The 17,861-nt window shown below is 38.6% G+C and overlaps 1 protein-coding gene across 1 annotated transcript in view; it reads left to right on the forward strand.

Annotated features, from left to right (window-relative positions):
• Positions 1–17,861, forward strand: part of Prkar2a (protein kinase cAMP-dependent type II regulatory subunit alpha) — a 72,918-nt gene that overhangs the window by 51,267 nt on the left and 3,790 nt on the right. Inside the window, exons 7-10 of the mRNA XM_046431315.2 lie at positions 672–773; positions 920–994; positions 14,286–14,351; positions 17,404–17,545. Coding sequence (XP_046287271.1) covers positions 672–773; positions 920–994; positions 14,286–14,351; positions 17,404–17,545 — 385 coding nt within the window. The remainder of the gene's footprint in view (positions 1–671; positions 774–919; positions 995–14,285; positions 14,352–17,403; positions 17,546–17,861) is intronic.

Below are 17,861 nucleotides of genomic sequence, written 5' to 3' on the forward strand. Positions count from 1 at the left end.
GAACAAGGAAATTCTCAGCTTCAATGAGAAAAGACAGCAAACTCAACAGATCCAAGTATTTTCTCCCTTTTCATTAATTTAAATCTTACCCCTCCTTCAGATTCCAAAATATATATATATATATATATATTTTTTTTTTTGGTATAAAATTATCTTTGATTATTCCTGCTGCTGTGATCTCTTTCACCTGGAAATTTTTTTGGCACTTGTCTTCTCTGGTTTCACCTAGCACATGTCATATGCTGTCTTAAACTGTACACTTCTAAAATTTCTTTATATTTTGTATTGTCTCTTCACTAAGATTGTAAACTCCTTGAGGTCAGGAACCATCTCATTGTTTTGTTTTTTCCTTTTTTGGAAGGATGACTTTTGACATTGAATTATGACTGTGAACTCACAAATGTTTGATGGAAGTTTTTTGTTTTATGTTCTATGAATGAACCCATGGTTGGCACCCATTGTGCACTAGACAGTAAGCAGCACTTAGGGACTTAGGTTACAGGTCTTTTTCTTCCAGTGATGACTCTGAGTTTGAAGTGTCATTTAACACTCAGTTGACATAAACTTCTATAGTCCTCTAATATTTTCTGTGGTCTAGTTAACTAAACCATAGGTAACAACCTGTGGTCTGAAACAAGCATATACTAGAATTTTTATGTTCTTTTTTGTAGGATCGGGTGACTTTTAGAAGAATCATAGTGAAAAACAATGCAAAAAAGAGGAAGATGTTTGAATCATTTATTGAGTCTGTGCCGCTCCTTAAATCACTAGAGGTAAAGTCTGAATGAAAAACTGTTAAAACTATTGTTATTAGGTTTTTCAAATCATACTATCCTAACCCAGTTCTATGTTGTATAGGTACTATGACTTTCAGTTAAGGTCTTTTCCTTATAATTTGTGAGTGTGTCCATTGTTTCAGGTGTCAGAACGAATGAAAATTGTGGATGTGATAGGAGAAAAGATCTATAAGGATGGAGAGCGCATAATCACTCAGGTGAGTTGCAGCCTTGCACAGCTCCTTTCCAGGAAGTCATCATCTGAAGGACTAGTGTAAGATTTCCATGTCCTCCACTGTTGAGAGCTCATGTTGCAAGGTCGTGCCTTTTGCAGAGTCCTCTGAAGCTCATTTATGTCTATCTCACCAAATGCAGATCTCTTGCTTCTATTCACTTTTGTTTTTGTTTTGCTGTACCTAGGGATTGAGCCCAGGAGTGTTCTGCCACTGAGCTACATTCCCAGCCCTTTTTATTTTTTATTTTTTGAGACGGGATCTCACTAAGTTACTGAGGCTGGCCATGAATTCACAATCCTCCTGCCTCACCCTCTGGAGTAGGTGGGATTAAAGGCATATACCACTGCATCTAGCTCCATTCAAATTTGCTGGTCTTCTGGGGTTTATTCTTTTGAATGCCTTTTTTTTTAAACTTTATTTGTTTATTTATTTTTTTATATGGTGCTAAGGATCCAACCCAGTGCCTTACACATGCGAGGCAAGTATGCTCTACCACTGAGCCACAACCCCAGCTCATGAATGCCTTTTTTATTATGACCCTGAGTAAGCTTCATTCATTGCTATTCAAACCTAGAAAAGATTGGAAGATTGTTCCCTCTGCCTTCTCTACATTTGATACAAGGCATACTCTTGGCTAATGAAACACAAACCAGAGTCCTTGGTCTTCAGTGGTTAACCAGATCTGTAAGATGTCTTTAATCTTTCCTTTATGCCTTTTTTCCTCCCTCGTGTTATTTCTTGTATATTGTAAAATTCACCACACAGTGGACTGAACCATTGTAATTAAAAAGTATTTTGTAATAATTATCTTTGCCTACTGTGTTTGCATTTTCAATTATATGTAAATAGGATTAGCTTCTCTTAAATAGGATTGGCTTCTCTGTGGTTCTGAAAATGCTTTTCATATCTAGTACTACAATCTAGTACTAGCCTATAATCTAAGCAGCTTCAGAGGTTGAGACAAGAGGATTGGATTTCAAAGCCAGCCTCAGCAAAAGCAAGGCACTAAGCAACTCAGCGAGACCCTGTCTCTAAATAAAATATAGGGCTGGGGATGTGGCTCAGTGGTTGAGTGCCCCTGAGTTAAATCCCTGCTTCAAAAAAAAAAAAAAGAATGCAGATACCCTAGAAAGTACTGTGGCTTCTCACATCTCCTGACATACCTTCTGAAAACCTAATGTGAAGGACACAGGCCTGGGACCTTCAGGATGAAGTGTGAAGGTCCTTTGAAAACTACTTCAAGTATTTCAGGTTCAAAAGCAAAAGTGGAATGAGGCATGGTGGCATATGCCTGTAATCCCAGTGACTGGGGAGGCTGAGACAGGAGGATTGCAAGTTCGAGGTCAACCTCAGCAACTTAATGAGACCTTAAGCAACTTAGCAAGTTGTTTAAAATAACAAGGACTGAGAATATAGCTCAGTGGTTCAGTGGTAAAGTGACCCTGAGTTAAATGCTAAGTACAAAAAAAAAAAAAAAAAAAAAACCAGCAGCAGTGGTAAATGTGGCCAGCCAACATCTCCCATTTCTGCTACTAAGCTCTCTATTCTTAAAACTGGATATCTACACTGAAATCCAGTTCAGACCACCGATACCACTGGTCTTTGCCTATATCATTCTCTTGCCCTGAAAGATCTTTCCCAGACTCTGAAATTGTACCTACTCTTTAAACCTGGCTCAAATGGCATTCCTCCATGAAATAATATTAATTGATTCCATTTTTATGTTCACACTCTCCTATATATGCTTTTCATATCTAGTACTACAAGTTTATCTTAATAAATGTATATAGAATCAAACCAATTTCTAATTAAAAGAATTAAAACAACAATAAGAGTACCTAGAAAACAAAGACATTTAGAGATGACACTTAAATACTTTTTTTAGTCCTTTATCCCTTCCAGTGGGTGCTTCCTTCTCCCCTTTTATGATAAGTCTGACTAGTCCTTGCAGTTATGGGGAGGTCAGCTCTACCTACAGGACCGAGGCATGGACCAACCAATCTGAATCGACCCTCCTCCTTGTCAAGGATAGGCATGTCTCCCAACCCAGCAACTTCTGAAAATACCAGTTGCTCTGTATCTGTGTATTAATAGTCTTCTCTCTCTCTCTCTCTCTCTCTCTCTCTCTCTCTCTCAACCTCTCAACCCCCTCCCCCCCTTATTTTTGTGGTACTAGTGATTGAACTCAGGGGTGCTTTACCACTGAGGTACATCTCAGCTCTTTTTCAGCCCTTTTTATTTTTGAGACAGGGTCTCACTGAGTTGCTTAGGGCCTCACTAAGTTGCTGAGGCTGGCCTTGAACTATGATCTTCCTGCCTCAGCCTCCATTTTGAGTTGAATTTTGTGCAGGCTCTTTTCTACGTGTGGATAACCAGTTTTCCCAGCACCATTTGTTAAAAAGGCTGTCTTTTCTCCAACATATGTTTCTGATTCTTTTGTCAAGGATCAGATGACTATATCTGGGTGATTTTCTCTGTGTCCTCTGTTGTCTTGGTCTATGTGTCTTATTCTAGCACATGCAGTTTTTGTTAGTGTAGCTCTGTAGTATAATTTGAAGAGACTTAAATGAAGCCTCCAGCATTGCTTGTTTTTGGCCTAGAATGATTTAAGAACAGTTTTTTCTAGTTCTGTGAAGAATATCATTGGTATTTTGAAGGGAATTGTATTGAAGTTGTGTATTGTTTTGGTAGTAAGGCCATTTTTTTTTTTTACACGTTGGGCTCACTTTTCATAACACCCTCTTCCTTCCTTCCTTCCTTCCCTCCCTCCCTCCCTCCCTCCCTCCCTCCCTCCCTCTTCCCTCCCTCCCTCCCTCCTTCCCTCCTTCCCTCTTTCCCTCCCCCACCCCCAAGGCCTTGCACATGGGAGACAGTGCTCAACCGCTGAGCCACAATTCCAGCCTCAGTAAGGCCATTCTAAAAATATTAATTCTGCCTATTCATGAACATGGAAGTCTTTGCATGTTCTTGTATGTTCATCAGTTTCTTTACTCAGTGTTTTATTTTTTTTTATTTTTTATTTTTTTAATATTTATTTTTCAGTTATCGGTGGTCACAACATCTTTGTATGTGGTGCTGAGGATCGAACCCGGGCTGCACGCATGCCAGGCGAGCACGCTACCGCTTGAGCCACATCCCCAGCCCCTACTCAGTGTTTTATGGTTTTCATTGTAGAAGTCTTTCATTTCCTTGGTTAGATTTATTCCTAGGTATTTTCTTTTTTAAAGCTATTGTAAAATGGATTGTTTTCCTGATTTCTTTCTCAGCAGGTTCATTATTGGTGTACAGGAAGTTATTGATTTTCGTGTTGATTTTGAAACCTATTACTTTAAATTTGTTTATTAGCTCCAGTAGTCGTCTGGTAGAGCTTTTTGGATTTCCTAAGTTTGAGATGATATAATTTGCAGAATGTAATAATTTGACTTCCTCCTTAAATATTTTTATCCCTTTTATTTACTTCTCTTGTCTAATTCTTCTGGCTAGAATTCCTAGAGCTATATTGAATAGAAGTCATGAGAGCAGACATTTTTGTCTTGTTCCAGATTTTAAAGGAAATGTTTTCAGTTTTTCCCCATTAATCATTAACTATGATGTTAGCTTTGGGTTTGTCACATATCACCTTACTGATGTATTTAAGTCCCTTCTGTCTCTCATCTCTTCAGTGTTTTTATCATGAGTGGGTGCTGAATTTGTCAAAGGCTTTTTCTGCACTGATTAAAATGACTATATATTTCTCCTTAATTCTGTCATTATATGATGAATTACATTTATTGATTTGTATATGTTAAACCATTCTTGCATCCCTGGAATGAAATCAACCTGGTCATGCTTAGGGCCTTGTTAAGTTGCTAAGGCTGGCTGTGAACTTGGGATCCTATCTCAGCCTCCAAAGTTGCTGGGATTGCAGTTATGCACTACCATGCCCAGCTGATCTCTGAATTTCTGTGATGTCTGATTCTGTGTTTCTCCTTTTTTATTTCTAATTTTATTAATTTGGTTTTCTCTCTTTTTTTTTTTTTTTTTTTTTTTGGTTAGTTTGGCTAAGGGTTTACCTAATTTATCTTTTCAAAGAACCAACTCTTTGTTTAGTTGATTCTTTGTATTTTTTTTATTCTCTATTTCATTGTTCTCAGCTCTGATTCTACTGGTTTTGGAATTGGTTTGTTCTTGTTTTTCTAGGGCTCTTGAGATGCATCATTAAGTTGTACATTTGGGATCTTTCTGATTTTCTTACATAGGCTCTTATAGCTATTATAATCCTTCCTCTTAGAACTTATCTTCATAGCATCCCAGAAGTACTGGTGTGTTGTATTGGTATTCTCATTTGATTCTAAGAACTTACAGTTTTCTCCTCTGATTTCTTCTGTTATCCATTCATCATTTAACAGTGTATTGTTCAATCTCCATGTGTTTATATAGTTTCTATAGTCTTTTGTTTTTTATTTTTTGGTTCTGATTTCTAATCTTATTCCATTATGATCAGAAGAGATACAAGGAATTAACTTGTATTTGCTGAGACTTGCTTTGGGTCCTAAAATATGATCTGTTTTAAATAGAGAAGGTTCCATGAAAGCTGAGAAGAAAGTGAATTCAGCTTTTGTTGGACGAAATATTCTATAGATAGATGCCTTTTTTCCTTTTCTTTCCTTTTTTTTTTTTTTTTTTTTTTTGGAGATAGGGTCTGCTGAGTTGCTTTAAGCTTGCTAAGTTGCTGAGGCTGGCTTTGAACTTGTGATCCTCCTTCCTCAGCTTCCTGAATCGCTGGGATTCCAGGCATTCTCACCATGACTGGCTATAGATATCTCTTAAGCCCATTTGATTTATAAGATTTTTAAAGTCTAAATAGTTTCTACTGATAGTCTAATTAGTTTGTGTCTCTGTTAGTGGGACAGGTATGTTGAAATCACCCAGTATTATACCGGAGTCTCTTTGAGTCTTTATGTCAAGTAATTTCAGGTGCACTGACATTTGGGATATAAATATTTACTCTTATTTTATCTTCTCATTGGATTGTTCCCCTTTACCAATATGAAGTGACCTTCTTTGTTTTCAGATTAATTTTGTTTCAAAGCCTGTTTCAGATATGAGAGTAGGTACTCCTGCTTCTTTGGGGGTTCCATTTTCATGGTATATCAATCTTCATACTTTTACTTTTAGTCTGTGGCTATGTTTGCCTATAAAGTGAGTATCTTGCAAACAGAGGATAGTTGGGTTTTGCTTTTTAATCCATTCTCTCACCTATGTCTTTTAATTGGAGGGTTTAAACTATTTACCTATAATCCCAGGGACTTGAAGTTTGAGCTCGGTTAGTTTGTTTGTGAATCAAGGCACACTGTCTTGGCTTGTTTTGACTGTAGCTCAGTAGCAGGGTCCCTATCCTGTGAGCTCATAGTGTCCCATTAGATTTCCTAGCACTTCACAGAAAAGAGGGAAGCAAACAACAACAGCAATAACACCAAATGACATACATAATTAAAATAAATACCAGGTGCCTACTATGACATCTACAATATTAATTACTACAGAAAGAGGAGTGGCAGTTCAGCAGTTGCCAACAGCAATATGGCTGAACTACATTTGTCATTAAAGTAAATATCAAATGTCAGCTGTGCCATCCATAGTACTAATGACCACAACAACATGAATGGTGGGGGCAGGAAATATATAGACCAATAGTTCTAAAAAATGTCAAGTACACTTCATTAATGTAAGGAAGGAACTGAATGAGGAAATAAAGAGAGAAGTGAGGTGGTTCAATAATAAGAGGTTTATTCAGAATAAACTTAAACCCATCCATTTACAAGCCATGGTAAATATAAGGGAGTGATGGAGAGGGTAATTTTTGCGATGAGGTGGTTAGCCTATTGCTAGTGGGTTGTCAGGGCAGGGTTCTTGTGATGTCACCTTCTAGGTGTTTTTGAGGATTTCAGTCCCAGATAACAATTTTCTTTCTTTGCATGATGATGGAGTATTGCTTGTGGTTTCTTTGAATAATGATGGAGTATTTTTTGGGGTTAAGGGGAGGCTAGGTCAGAGGGACCATGAGGTGACTGTTGTTCTTTGATGGAGGGTATATATAAATATTTTATTTATTTGTTAGTTGTAGTTGGACACAATACCTTTATTTTACTTATTCATTTTTATGTGGTGCTGAGGATCGAACCCAGGGCCTCACACATGCTAGGTGAGTGCTCTACTGCTGAGCTACAACCCCAGTCCTGGAGGGTATATTTCAAAATGGTGTTGCCTATGTCAAGTTATGCCTAACAATTAAGAATTTTAAAAAATGGGTAAAAGAAAGTTTAGAATAGTCAAATTGTGAGCAGAGAGAAATCAGAAGAGATGCAGCAAATGCTGGCTATAAAAGAGGAGGAGAAAAAAAATAAAACAAAGAGAAATAGAACAAGAGAAATTGTCTCTTAGAAGGAAAAGAAACAAACAAACAAACAAAAAAACCAAACAAACAAACCCTAACCCTCAAAAGATAAAACAAAGAAAAATAACAAACATTTAAAAAAATGATAAAAAATTTTTTAAAAGTATGTATATCTACAAACCAATCATTACAGCAAGAACTCTGGCAGAGGGAGGGAAAAAATTCTTAATAAAAAATTAAAAATGGGGCTCAGGTTGTGGCTCAGTGGTAGAGCACTCACCTAGCATGTGTGAGGCACTGGGTTCAATCCTCAGCATCACATAAAAAAATAAATAAACAAAATAAAGGTTTTGTGCCCATCTACAACTAAAAAAGAAATTATTTTTTTTAATTAAAAAAAAATATATATATATATATATATTTTGGTAGTTGTAGATGGGACAGCATGTCTTTATTTTATTTGTTTATTTTATGTGGTGCTAAGGATCAAACCCAATGCCTTACACATACCTGGCAGGTGCTCTGCCTCTGAGCTACAGCCCCAGTTCCTAAAAATACTCTTAAAGAATTATCTTGGCTAGCACTGTATCACATGCCTGTAATCCCAACAACTCCTGAGGCTGAGGTAGGAGGATCTCAAGTCAAACCCAGCCTCAGCAACTTAGCAAGGCCCTAAGCAACTCAGCAAGACCCTATCTCAAATAAAATGTAAAACAGGGCTGGGGATGTGGTTCAGTGGTTAAGCGCCCTGGATTCAATCCCTGGTACCAAAAAGAAGAAGAAAAAGAATTATCTCTGTTAGGGTGGGCAAAACTATTGATAAAGATGGATGTTCAGGGCTGGGGTTGTGGCTCAGTGATAGAACACTTGCTTAGCATGTGTGAGGCACTGGGTTTGATTCTCAGCACCACATATAAATAAAATAAAGTCCATTGACAACTAAACAAATATTTAAAAAAAAAAAAGATGGATGTTTACTCCCTATGCCAGATATCCGCTTTCTATTTCTTCTTCTTCTTTTTTTTTTTTTAGAGAATTTTAATATTTATTTTCTAGTTTTCGGCGGACACAACATCTTTGTATGTGGTGCTGAGGATCGAACCCAGGCCGCACACATGCCAGGCGAGCGCGCTACCGCTTGAGCCACATCCCCAGCCCCTCCATTTCTCCTTGGGCTGTGTACCCTTTAGAGCAAGGGTAGAAAGTTGTTGAACCTTCCTCTTTCTGTATTGCTCACTGAGCTGTCAAGTGACCTGGCCTGGAACTGTAGCTGGTTGAAGTATCTCTCAGCTTCCCTTCTCACCACTATAGGGAAGGATAGAAAGGGAAGTAGTGTCAATTGAGTTTTGCCTTGACAGACTAGATTGATGTACTTCCAGGTTGGGGCTGCTACTGAGTCTAAATGGGAGGTTCTGGCTCCTGGGGTTTAGCTCTAATCAGGCCTTCCTTGGTATCTGTCTTGAAGATATTAGATTAACTTATCCCTAGGGCGGGTTAAATGCCAATCTCTACTGGACCTCTGGATTTCAGTAGTATGGGGGAGCTAACTCTCTATAGGTCTTGCACATTCCTGTGCCCACAAATGAGGCTTTCCTAGACTCAGTCCCTGAATGAGAATCCTTGAGTGTAGTCACACCCACTTGTTCAGTTTTCCACCTCTCTTCAGCTGTCACGTGAACAAATCACCAGTCTCAAAGGGAAGGTGAGCTGTATGCCACTCTATATCTCTGACTTGATTCCTCCTGGGTTCATCATGTCTGTACCTTTTTTTTTTTTTTCCTGTGCCATACCTTTATTTTGTTTGTTTATTTTTATGTGGTGCTGAGGATGGAACCCAGGGCCTCGCATGTGCTAGGTGAGTGCTCTACCACTGAGCCACAACCCCAGCCCATGTCTGTGCCTTTTTAAAACATGTTCTGCTAGGTACATCCTTGACTACCCTGTTGGCAGTTGCCAGGAAAATATGGAAATATTTGCTATGATCTCCCGGGCTCAAGCAACAACAAACTGCAGCATGGCTCCTCAAGATGGCTCCTGCCTCACCAGTTGAGAAACAGAACTTTCAAATACCTGCTTAGTGTGCAGCCTCTGGTTCATCTAAGACAACTTTTTCTGTTCTACTGGTTTTTTTCCTTGCCAATTTTGTGTTTCTCTGTTATCCCTCCACTCTAGTGAACTAGTGCTGCTGCCACTACCACCACCAACTTAGCTACAGTGTATTCTTTCTTGTCCTTTGTTCAAGGTACCCAAATTTCTGAGTCTCTAAGAGTCTCTGACAATCCAGTATTGAATTTCAATGAGTTCCCTCTTTTACCTACTTTGCTGAGAAGCAGTACTCTTAACTGCTTGAATTCTGAGCCATGGAGTAACTGGAAATGCAGCCTTCCTCTCTTTCAGTCTTTTTGAAGAACCAACCTTATGTTTTTTGGTCTGTTTGTTTTGTTTTTGTTTTTGAGACAGAGTCTCACTATACTACCTAGGCTTGTCTCAAACTCCTGGACTCAAGTGATCCTTCTGTTCCAGCCTCTTAAGTAGCTGGGATTATAAGGGTGCACCACCCTATTTGGCTTGGATGTTTTTTTTTTATTTCATTAAATTGTTGTTTCTTGGGACTGGGATTGTGGCTCGGTGGTAGAATGCTCACCTGGCACACTTGAGGCACTGGGTTCAAACCTCAGCACCACATTAAAAAATGAAATAAAGATATTATGTCCACCTATAACTAAAAATTATTGTTTCTTTCCTTGTATTTTCTTTTTGTTACATTTTTTCTGTTCTCTTGAGTTGACTGCTTAGCTCTTTTCAGCCATCTTATTTTCCTTTATGGGCATTTTAAAGATAGAATTTTTGCTATATCCCTCAAGTTTTGGAATGTAATATTTTCAATCTTATCTATAAATGTTGATCTTCAGGCTGGGCACGGTGGTGCACACCTGTAATCCCACTGACTTGGGAGGCTAAGGCAGGAGAATAGAAAGTTCAAAGCCAGCCTCAGCAACTTAGTGAGGCCCTAAGCAACTTAGTGAGACTGTCTGAAAATTAAAAATAAAAAGGGCTAGGGATATAGCTCAGTAGTTAAGTGCTCCTACGTTCAATCCCTGGTACAAAAAAAAAAAAAAAAACAGAACAAAACAAACAAAAACCACATTGATCTTCAGCATTTGGAAATTTTTCTTAAGTTCCTTTGAACATCTGTGCTCTTACTACTGTGACTGCAGTACCAATCTGCCAATAACTTCTTTTTGAACCCCAACTGTTTTGTATTTATGAGTTGTAATGATAGTGGGTGCCTTGCTTAGCACAAATGTCCAGCTAGGGCCTGGATATAGCAGGAAAAACAAAACCTACTGCCAGTTGCAAGGGAAGGTGGGATCCTAATGTGTAATTCATCCTGTCTCTGGATGTTCTCCAGACCATATTTATACTGCCAGGTAAGTCCCTGGCCAGGTATCCCCTTGAGAGTTTGTCTCGTTAAGTCTTTTCCAACTTCATCAGCATCTGTTCCTTATAATGGTTGCCCAATTTGCACAGTTTAATTAATTGATGAAATATTTTGCTTATTCTCAGAATAATGTGGATAGAATCTCATTTATATTGAACAAAAAGCATGTTTCACGTTATCAATGTTAAAAGTTCCATTTTCTGCCAGGCACAGTGGTGCATGCCTGTAATATCAGTGGCTCAAGTGGCTAAGACAGGAGAATCCTAAGTTCTAGGCCAGCCTCAGCAAATAGCAGGGGCCTAAGCATCTTAGTGTCTCAACAATCAAAAAGGGCTGGGGATGTAGCTCAGTGGTAAAAAGTTCCTGGGTTAAATCCCCAGTACAAAAAAAAAAAAAAATTTTTTTTCCCTTAAACCAAAAGATTGTATTCTGAACATTAGGTTTTAATCATTCTTTAAAAAAACAAAACAAAACAAAAAAATAGACACAAATCTTTATTTATTTATTTATTTTTATGTGGTGCTGAGGATTGAACCAGTGCCTCGTGCGACAGGTTTTAATCATTCTTATGGTAGGATATAGGTCTCATCACTTGTAAAAGGGTATTTATTTAATAAATCCTAGTGAATTTCAGAATGTATGTAATAACCTGGTCAGTCCCTGGCATATAGTAGACATTCAGAAACTGTTTTTGGAAGTACCTGGAGCATGGTCACAAAGAAGTAAAATACAGTGTACCTTGATTTTTTTTTAACTTCTTTTTTTTATATTTGTTTTTTAGTTTTGGTGGCCACAATATCTTTATTTTGTTTTTATGTGGTGCTGAGAATCAAACCCAATGCCTCATGCATGCTGAGCGCTCTACCACTTGAGCCACATCCTCAGCCTCATTTTTTAAACTTCTGAATGTAGAAAGGTAGCATTGAATGTTCTTCTTATGAGATTTGTATTCAGAGCCTATTAATATAATCAAAAATTTGAAAAGCAGTATATTCTTACAATGAGTTCTTGTTTTTTTCTACTAGAGAGTCATCCTATTTTGCTCTGTCTACCCTGCAGAGTCCTACAAAGTCTATAAACAGCCAGCTCATGTGGAATGTCTATCACACTGTAGCAAGGCAGGCAGGAAATGTGTGTACTGGCCTCTCTCTCTCCTATCCTAACAAGGCAGTTTCACAAGGCTGGAAATATAAAACAGTGCATTTCCTGGATGCCACAAAGATAGATTATTTTTGTCCAATTGTGTGATCATACGTGGTTTTATTTTAAATTTTATTTTCTTGCATTGTTTGTGAGCTATCCTAATCCTTTTTAATGAGGTATTAGCAAATCAATAAAGTTAAAGGGATCGGAGTCTGCCCTTCCTGTGGTGTACAGAAAGGTCCACTATTTTCTACTGAGGCCAGTTTGTTCCCCACATGTTCTAGGTAACATTCTTTCCCATGCCTCTCAAACCTAAATCCACTGGCTATTCTCCCTACCTCCTAGGCTTAAGAACTTCTGAAGAAACTAGGCCACAAAAAAGGGGTGGTGAGGCTGAGGTTGTGATAGAATGCTTGCCTAGCATATGTGAGGCACTGGGTTTGATCCCCAGCACCACATAAAAAAACTAAACAAAAATGAGGTGGTAATTGTATTCACTTTATCAGACTTCTTTGGCTGTGGAATGTTAAAATACATGTAAAATACTCACCAGAGTGCCTGCTGGGAATACACAGCAACCTTAACAGATTCTTTTCTATATGGGGTCCCCGATACCTCCTCCTGTCCTGTATGTATGACTGAATCTCTCCTGAGCACATACACACTCTTCTTCTCACTTTGTTTCTCCTACAGCTACTAGCCTATATAATTCCTTTTACAGCCAGGCATTTTGAGGATGTTTTCTAATAATGTGGATTAGAAGAAGCCAGAAAAAAAAAATTACATAATTTTGACTATGATGTTAAGGAACAGCTATAACTAAATTATAAGGACAGAAATTAGATGTTACTTCATGGGCAGTTGGTAGTGATTTTGACTAAGAACTTCAGAAGCCTTTTGGAGAATGGAAGTATTTTCTGTTTTGATCTAGAGTGGTTACACGGGTTTACATACATATAAAATTTCATAAAGGTATAGCTTTGAAATTTGAGCACTTTAAATTATGGATGATATACATAAGAAGGGCACCATCCTTCACCATCTGTCACTTTTGCATATCTTCCTACCACTCACTACCTTCCTCTTAGTTACCAGTATGTTTCTACACATTTGAATCTTTCTTACTCTTGATTTCCCAACAGTACTGATGGGAAACAGTACTGATGAAACTCTCTTCTTACAATTAGAAGCTCTTGCTTTATGAAAATATTCTTAAACCTAGACGTATCCTTCCCTCTTGGTGACCCTGCCTCTGGCTCCTTGATTTTCCTTGTGGCTCCCCATATTTTGTCAGCTCCCATCCTGTAGTTCTTTGTGTAATGTTAGAATTCCTGGTGATTTGGCTACCTAATATAGCATCACAGAAAGCCCTTTAAGAAGCTGTGTTTTTTGCTTACATGGGACAGTGATATGAATGTGTCCTGGGATTAGATTAACTCTGGAACATCAATATCAGCTACATGTGGTGCCCATTTGGTTAGTAAAAGGGTCAAAAACTGAATTGTGCCTGAAAGCCTCTTCTTCCATGTCTGCTTGCTTAAGTCTCACCTCCTTCTAGCTGTTGCTCAGATCTCACCTTCTCAATAAAACTGGTGTACAGTAGCCAGCCCCTCCTCCACACACAGTCCCTGTCCTCTTTTCCTATAATACTTACCACCTTCTAACACAACAGGACTGTGATGTTGGTTGTTTATAATTTGTTTATCCTACCAGATTGTACATTCCACAAGTGTAGGGATATTTGTTGTATCCACTGATATCTTACATGCTGAGAAAAGTGCCTGGTACATAGTAATTTATTAAATTATTTGTTGAGTTGTCTGAACGACCAGGTGGTTTAAAATCAAAGCAAGCAAGATAAAAGCCTGAGGCTTATGAAGTGGCATCAAAGTATCTTCTTCACCAAGGCAGTGCCTTTCAGATCCATGCTTTTTGTTTGATGATCAGGATTGTCCCTGGACCCCCTACTCAGGTGTAGCCAGGACACTAATTTGACATTAATTTGCAGCATTCTTAGTCATTGGCCCCATCTTAGGTTTCAGTAGCAGACCAACATGAGCGATCAGCAACAATGCTGTGTGCACTGGGCATATTCATGGAGATAAATGTGAGTATTTGAGAGGTGTCAGTCATAGTTGGGTTAATGTTCCTGCTCCCCAGCATCTTCTTATTTTGTTCTAAATTTGTTAGCCATTGATTTATTTGTAGAGTTGGAAATAAGTATAGATAAGAGATCAGGCAATGAGAAAACAGTCTATTTCTGTTTTTCTTCAGTGCTCTCTATGGCTCTGACCTGACCTCCTCTCTTTCAGGGTGAAAAGGCTGATAGCTTTTACATCATAGAATCTGGTGAAGTGAGCATCTTGATTAGAAGCAAGGTGAGTTTCTGTGAGATGCTACAAAGAGCCAGGTGCCTGGTGTATACACAGAAGTAACTGTTTGCTTTAAATAATGTGAAATGTGATCAAGCCATCATTGTTACTGCCAGAGACATATGGTTAAAGCCCATCTATTGATATGGATTTGGTATATTTCCTCTTACTCTACTGCCTTTACATTTGTCATGTAGTAAATGTTATGAGGAATATTACCCTCCAAATAAATAAGAAAAAGATAAAAACCCTTAAAGAAAATAGGGAAATTACATTAAAAAAAAAATACATATGAACTGGGCATGGTGGCGCATCCCTGTAATTCCAGTGGCTCAGGAAGTTGAGACAGGAGGATTGCGAGTTCAAAGCCAGCCTCAGCAATGGCGAGGCGCTAAGCAACTTAGTACTTTAAAATACAAAATAGGGCTGTGATGTGGCTCAGTGGTTGAGTGCCCCTGAGTTCATTCCCCAGTACCCCGCCTCCAAAAAAAAAAAGTTCATCACAGCTTAAAATAAATGAAGTGAATTAAAAAACAAAAGTATATATGGAGCTGTGTGCAGTGGTACATGCCTATAATCCCAGAGGCTCAAGAGGCTTAAGACAGGAGAATCACTATTTCAAAGCCATTCTCTGCAACTTAACAAGGCCCTAATCAACTCAGTGAGACCCTTTCTCTAAATAAAATATAAAAAAAGGTCTGGCTCAGTGGTTAAGTACCCCTGGGTTCAGTCCCCAAAACCCACCCCAAATGTACATATAGGGGGTGAATATGAAGAAAACTTCCTACTGTTAGGGGGACATCTCCAGGATATATAGGAGAACTAGAAAACTGATGATCTGTAAGTGGAAGGAGTGAGCCTTACTGATCAATCTATCATTTCCAGATTGCCACCTTCTTCTTCTTCCTCTTTTAAATAGTTGTAAATGGACAGAATCCTTTTATTATTTTATTTGTTTATTTTTATGTAGTGCTAAGGATTGAACCCAGTGCCTCACATGTGTAAGTGCTCTGCTACTGAGCTACAGCCCCAGCCCTCTTTTTTATTTTCTTGGGAAGCATAGAATTTTTTAAAGTAGTGAGTTATCTCTAATACTAAATCAACCTATTATGAAACCTGTTGCAAAACATTTAGTAAAGTCTAATAAGTATGGAGAAAGAAAACTATGATTATTATAAGATAAGATATATAAGATAATCACATCTATAAGATAGTGTGATTCCTAATTTAAAATAGATCTGTAATTTCACATCAAACAGTAGTTTGAAACTTCTGGGGTTTTTTATCTTATAGTTTTTGGACTTCTGATATATTTGTGTACTTCTCAAATGTTCATTAGAACTTTCTGTTAAGCATATTGTGAGTGAGACCAACAGCAGCATGGCAAGGGGAGTTGGAAGGCTTGTCAAAAATTTAGTCTTAGCTGGGCACGGTAGCGCATAGCTGTAATCCCAGTGGCTCAGGAGACTAAGGCAGGAGGATCTCGAGTTCAGAGCCAGCCTCAGCAAAAGCAAAGTACTAAGCAACTCAGTGAGACCCTGTCTCTAAATAAATACAGAATAGGGCTGGGGATGTGGCTCAGTGGTTAAATGCCCCTGAGCTTGATCCCCAGTAGCCCCTGCGCAAAAAAAAAGAAAAATGCAGTCTTGAGCTGGGTGAGGTGGTGCATTCCTATAATCTGAGTGACTCAGAGGCTGAGGCAGGAGGATCATGAGTTTCAAAGCTATCTTCAGCAATTTAGAGAGGCCCCAAGTAACTTAGTGAGACTGTCTCAAAATAAAATATAAGAAGGGCTGAGGATATGGCTAAGTGGATAAGCACCCCTGAGTTCAACCCCTGGTTCCAAAAGAAAGAAAGAAAAGAATAGTTCAATACAGGCACAGAATCAAAGAAAAGTATTTCAGGATTGGACTTCTTATCTAAGGTAAGATTTTACATTTTATATATAAATAGAGAGAGAGAGAGAGATCTTCCATAGAAAATATAATTTTCCAATAGTGTATACCTTACTGTTGATATTTAGCTATTACCTGAAATTTGTTAGGTCTCACTCACAATATACTTAACAGAAAGTTCTAATGAACATTTGAGAAGTATACAAATATATCAGAAAACCAAAAACTATAAGAAAAAAAAAACCCAGAAATTAAAACCCCCAGGTAAAAGCTAACTCTTTTTTTTTTTTTTTTTTAGGTAGTTGGATAACATGCCTTTTCTTTTTTAGTTGTAGATGGATACAATACCTTTATTTATTTATTTTTATGTGGTGCTGAGGATAGAACCCAGTGCCTCATACATGGTAGGCAAGCACTCTGCTATAGCCACAACCCCAGCCCCAACAATATGCCTTTATTTTATTTGTTTATTTTTTTTATGTGGTGCTAAGGATCAAACCCAGTGCCTCAAATGTGCTAGGCAAGTGCTGTGCCACTGAGCTACAGTCCCAGCCCAAAAGCCAACTTTTTTTTTTTTTTTTTGGTACCAAGGGTTGAACCCAGGGGCGCTTAACCACTAAGCTACATCCTTAGAGACAGGGCCTCACTGAGTTGCTAAGGCTGGGTTTGAACTCATGATCCTCTTGCCTCAGCCTCCTGAACCACTGGGATTACACATGTGTGCCACCATACCCAGCCAAATCCAAAAAGCCAACTCTTTTTTTTTTGAGGGCAGGGTACCAGGGATTGAACTCAAGGGTACTCAACCACTGAGCCACATCCCCAGCCCTTTTTTGTATTTTATTTAGAGACAGGGTCCCACTGAGTTGCTTAGTGCTTCTCCATTGCTGAGGCTGGCTTTGAACTTGTGATCCTCCTGTTTCAGCCTCCCCAGCCACTGGGATTACAGGTGTATGCCACCGCGCCTGGCTCAAAATGCCAACTCTTGATTAAGCCAGAGCACTGAAAATAATCTATGGAGTTTATATGGTACAGTTAGAATTTCTGCAAAGTAATTTCCTTAGTGTTGAGTGTGCTGAGAAGAGAATGTGAGCATGTGCAATTGGACCTCTCCAGCTGTGATCCTAGAGTCAGACCAGGTGATGTTCTCTACCTGTCTGTAGACTAAAACAAACAAGGATGGTGGGAACCAAGAGGTTGAGATTGCCCGCTGCCATAAGGGACAGTACTTTGGAGAGCTTGCACTGGTTACCAACAAACCCAGAGCTGCTTCGGCTTATGCAGTTGGAGATGTCAAATGCTTAGGTAAGAAAAATTCTTTATGCATTAATACTTTTTTTTCTAATGTCAGTATATTACTATTTTCCCATCAGCAATCCTTGACTTATTCTGCCAGCTCTCACTCACATCTAGGCCTGGACAATTTGTAGTTTGTATGACCAACCAGAGATGGACAAATGTATTCTTTCAGCATGCTTTTTTTGTGGGGGAGGGGGAGTGCTGGGCATTAAACCCAATGCCTTGCACATGCACATACTGAGCACATGCTTCATCACTGAGCTACACCCCAGCACCTTAGAAAATATTTCTGAGCACTGGGCACTGTGAGTAAGAAAGGCAT

Source organism: Marmota monax, unplaced genomic scaffold (genome assembly GCF_021218885.2).
Source record: "Marmota monax isolate L192 unplaced genomic scaffold, Marmota_monax_Labrador192_F-V1.1 WCK01_AAM20220418_F8-fsc00022, whole genome shotgun sequence".
Taxonomy (NCBI): domain Eukaryota; kingdom Metazoa; phylum Chordata; class Mammalia; order Rodentia; family Sciuridae; genus Marmota; species Marmota monax.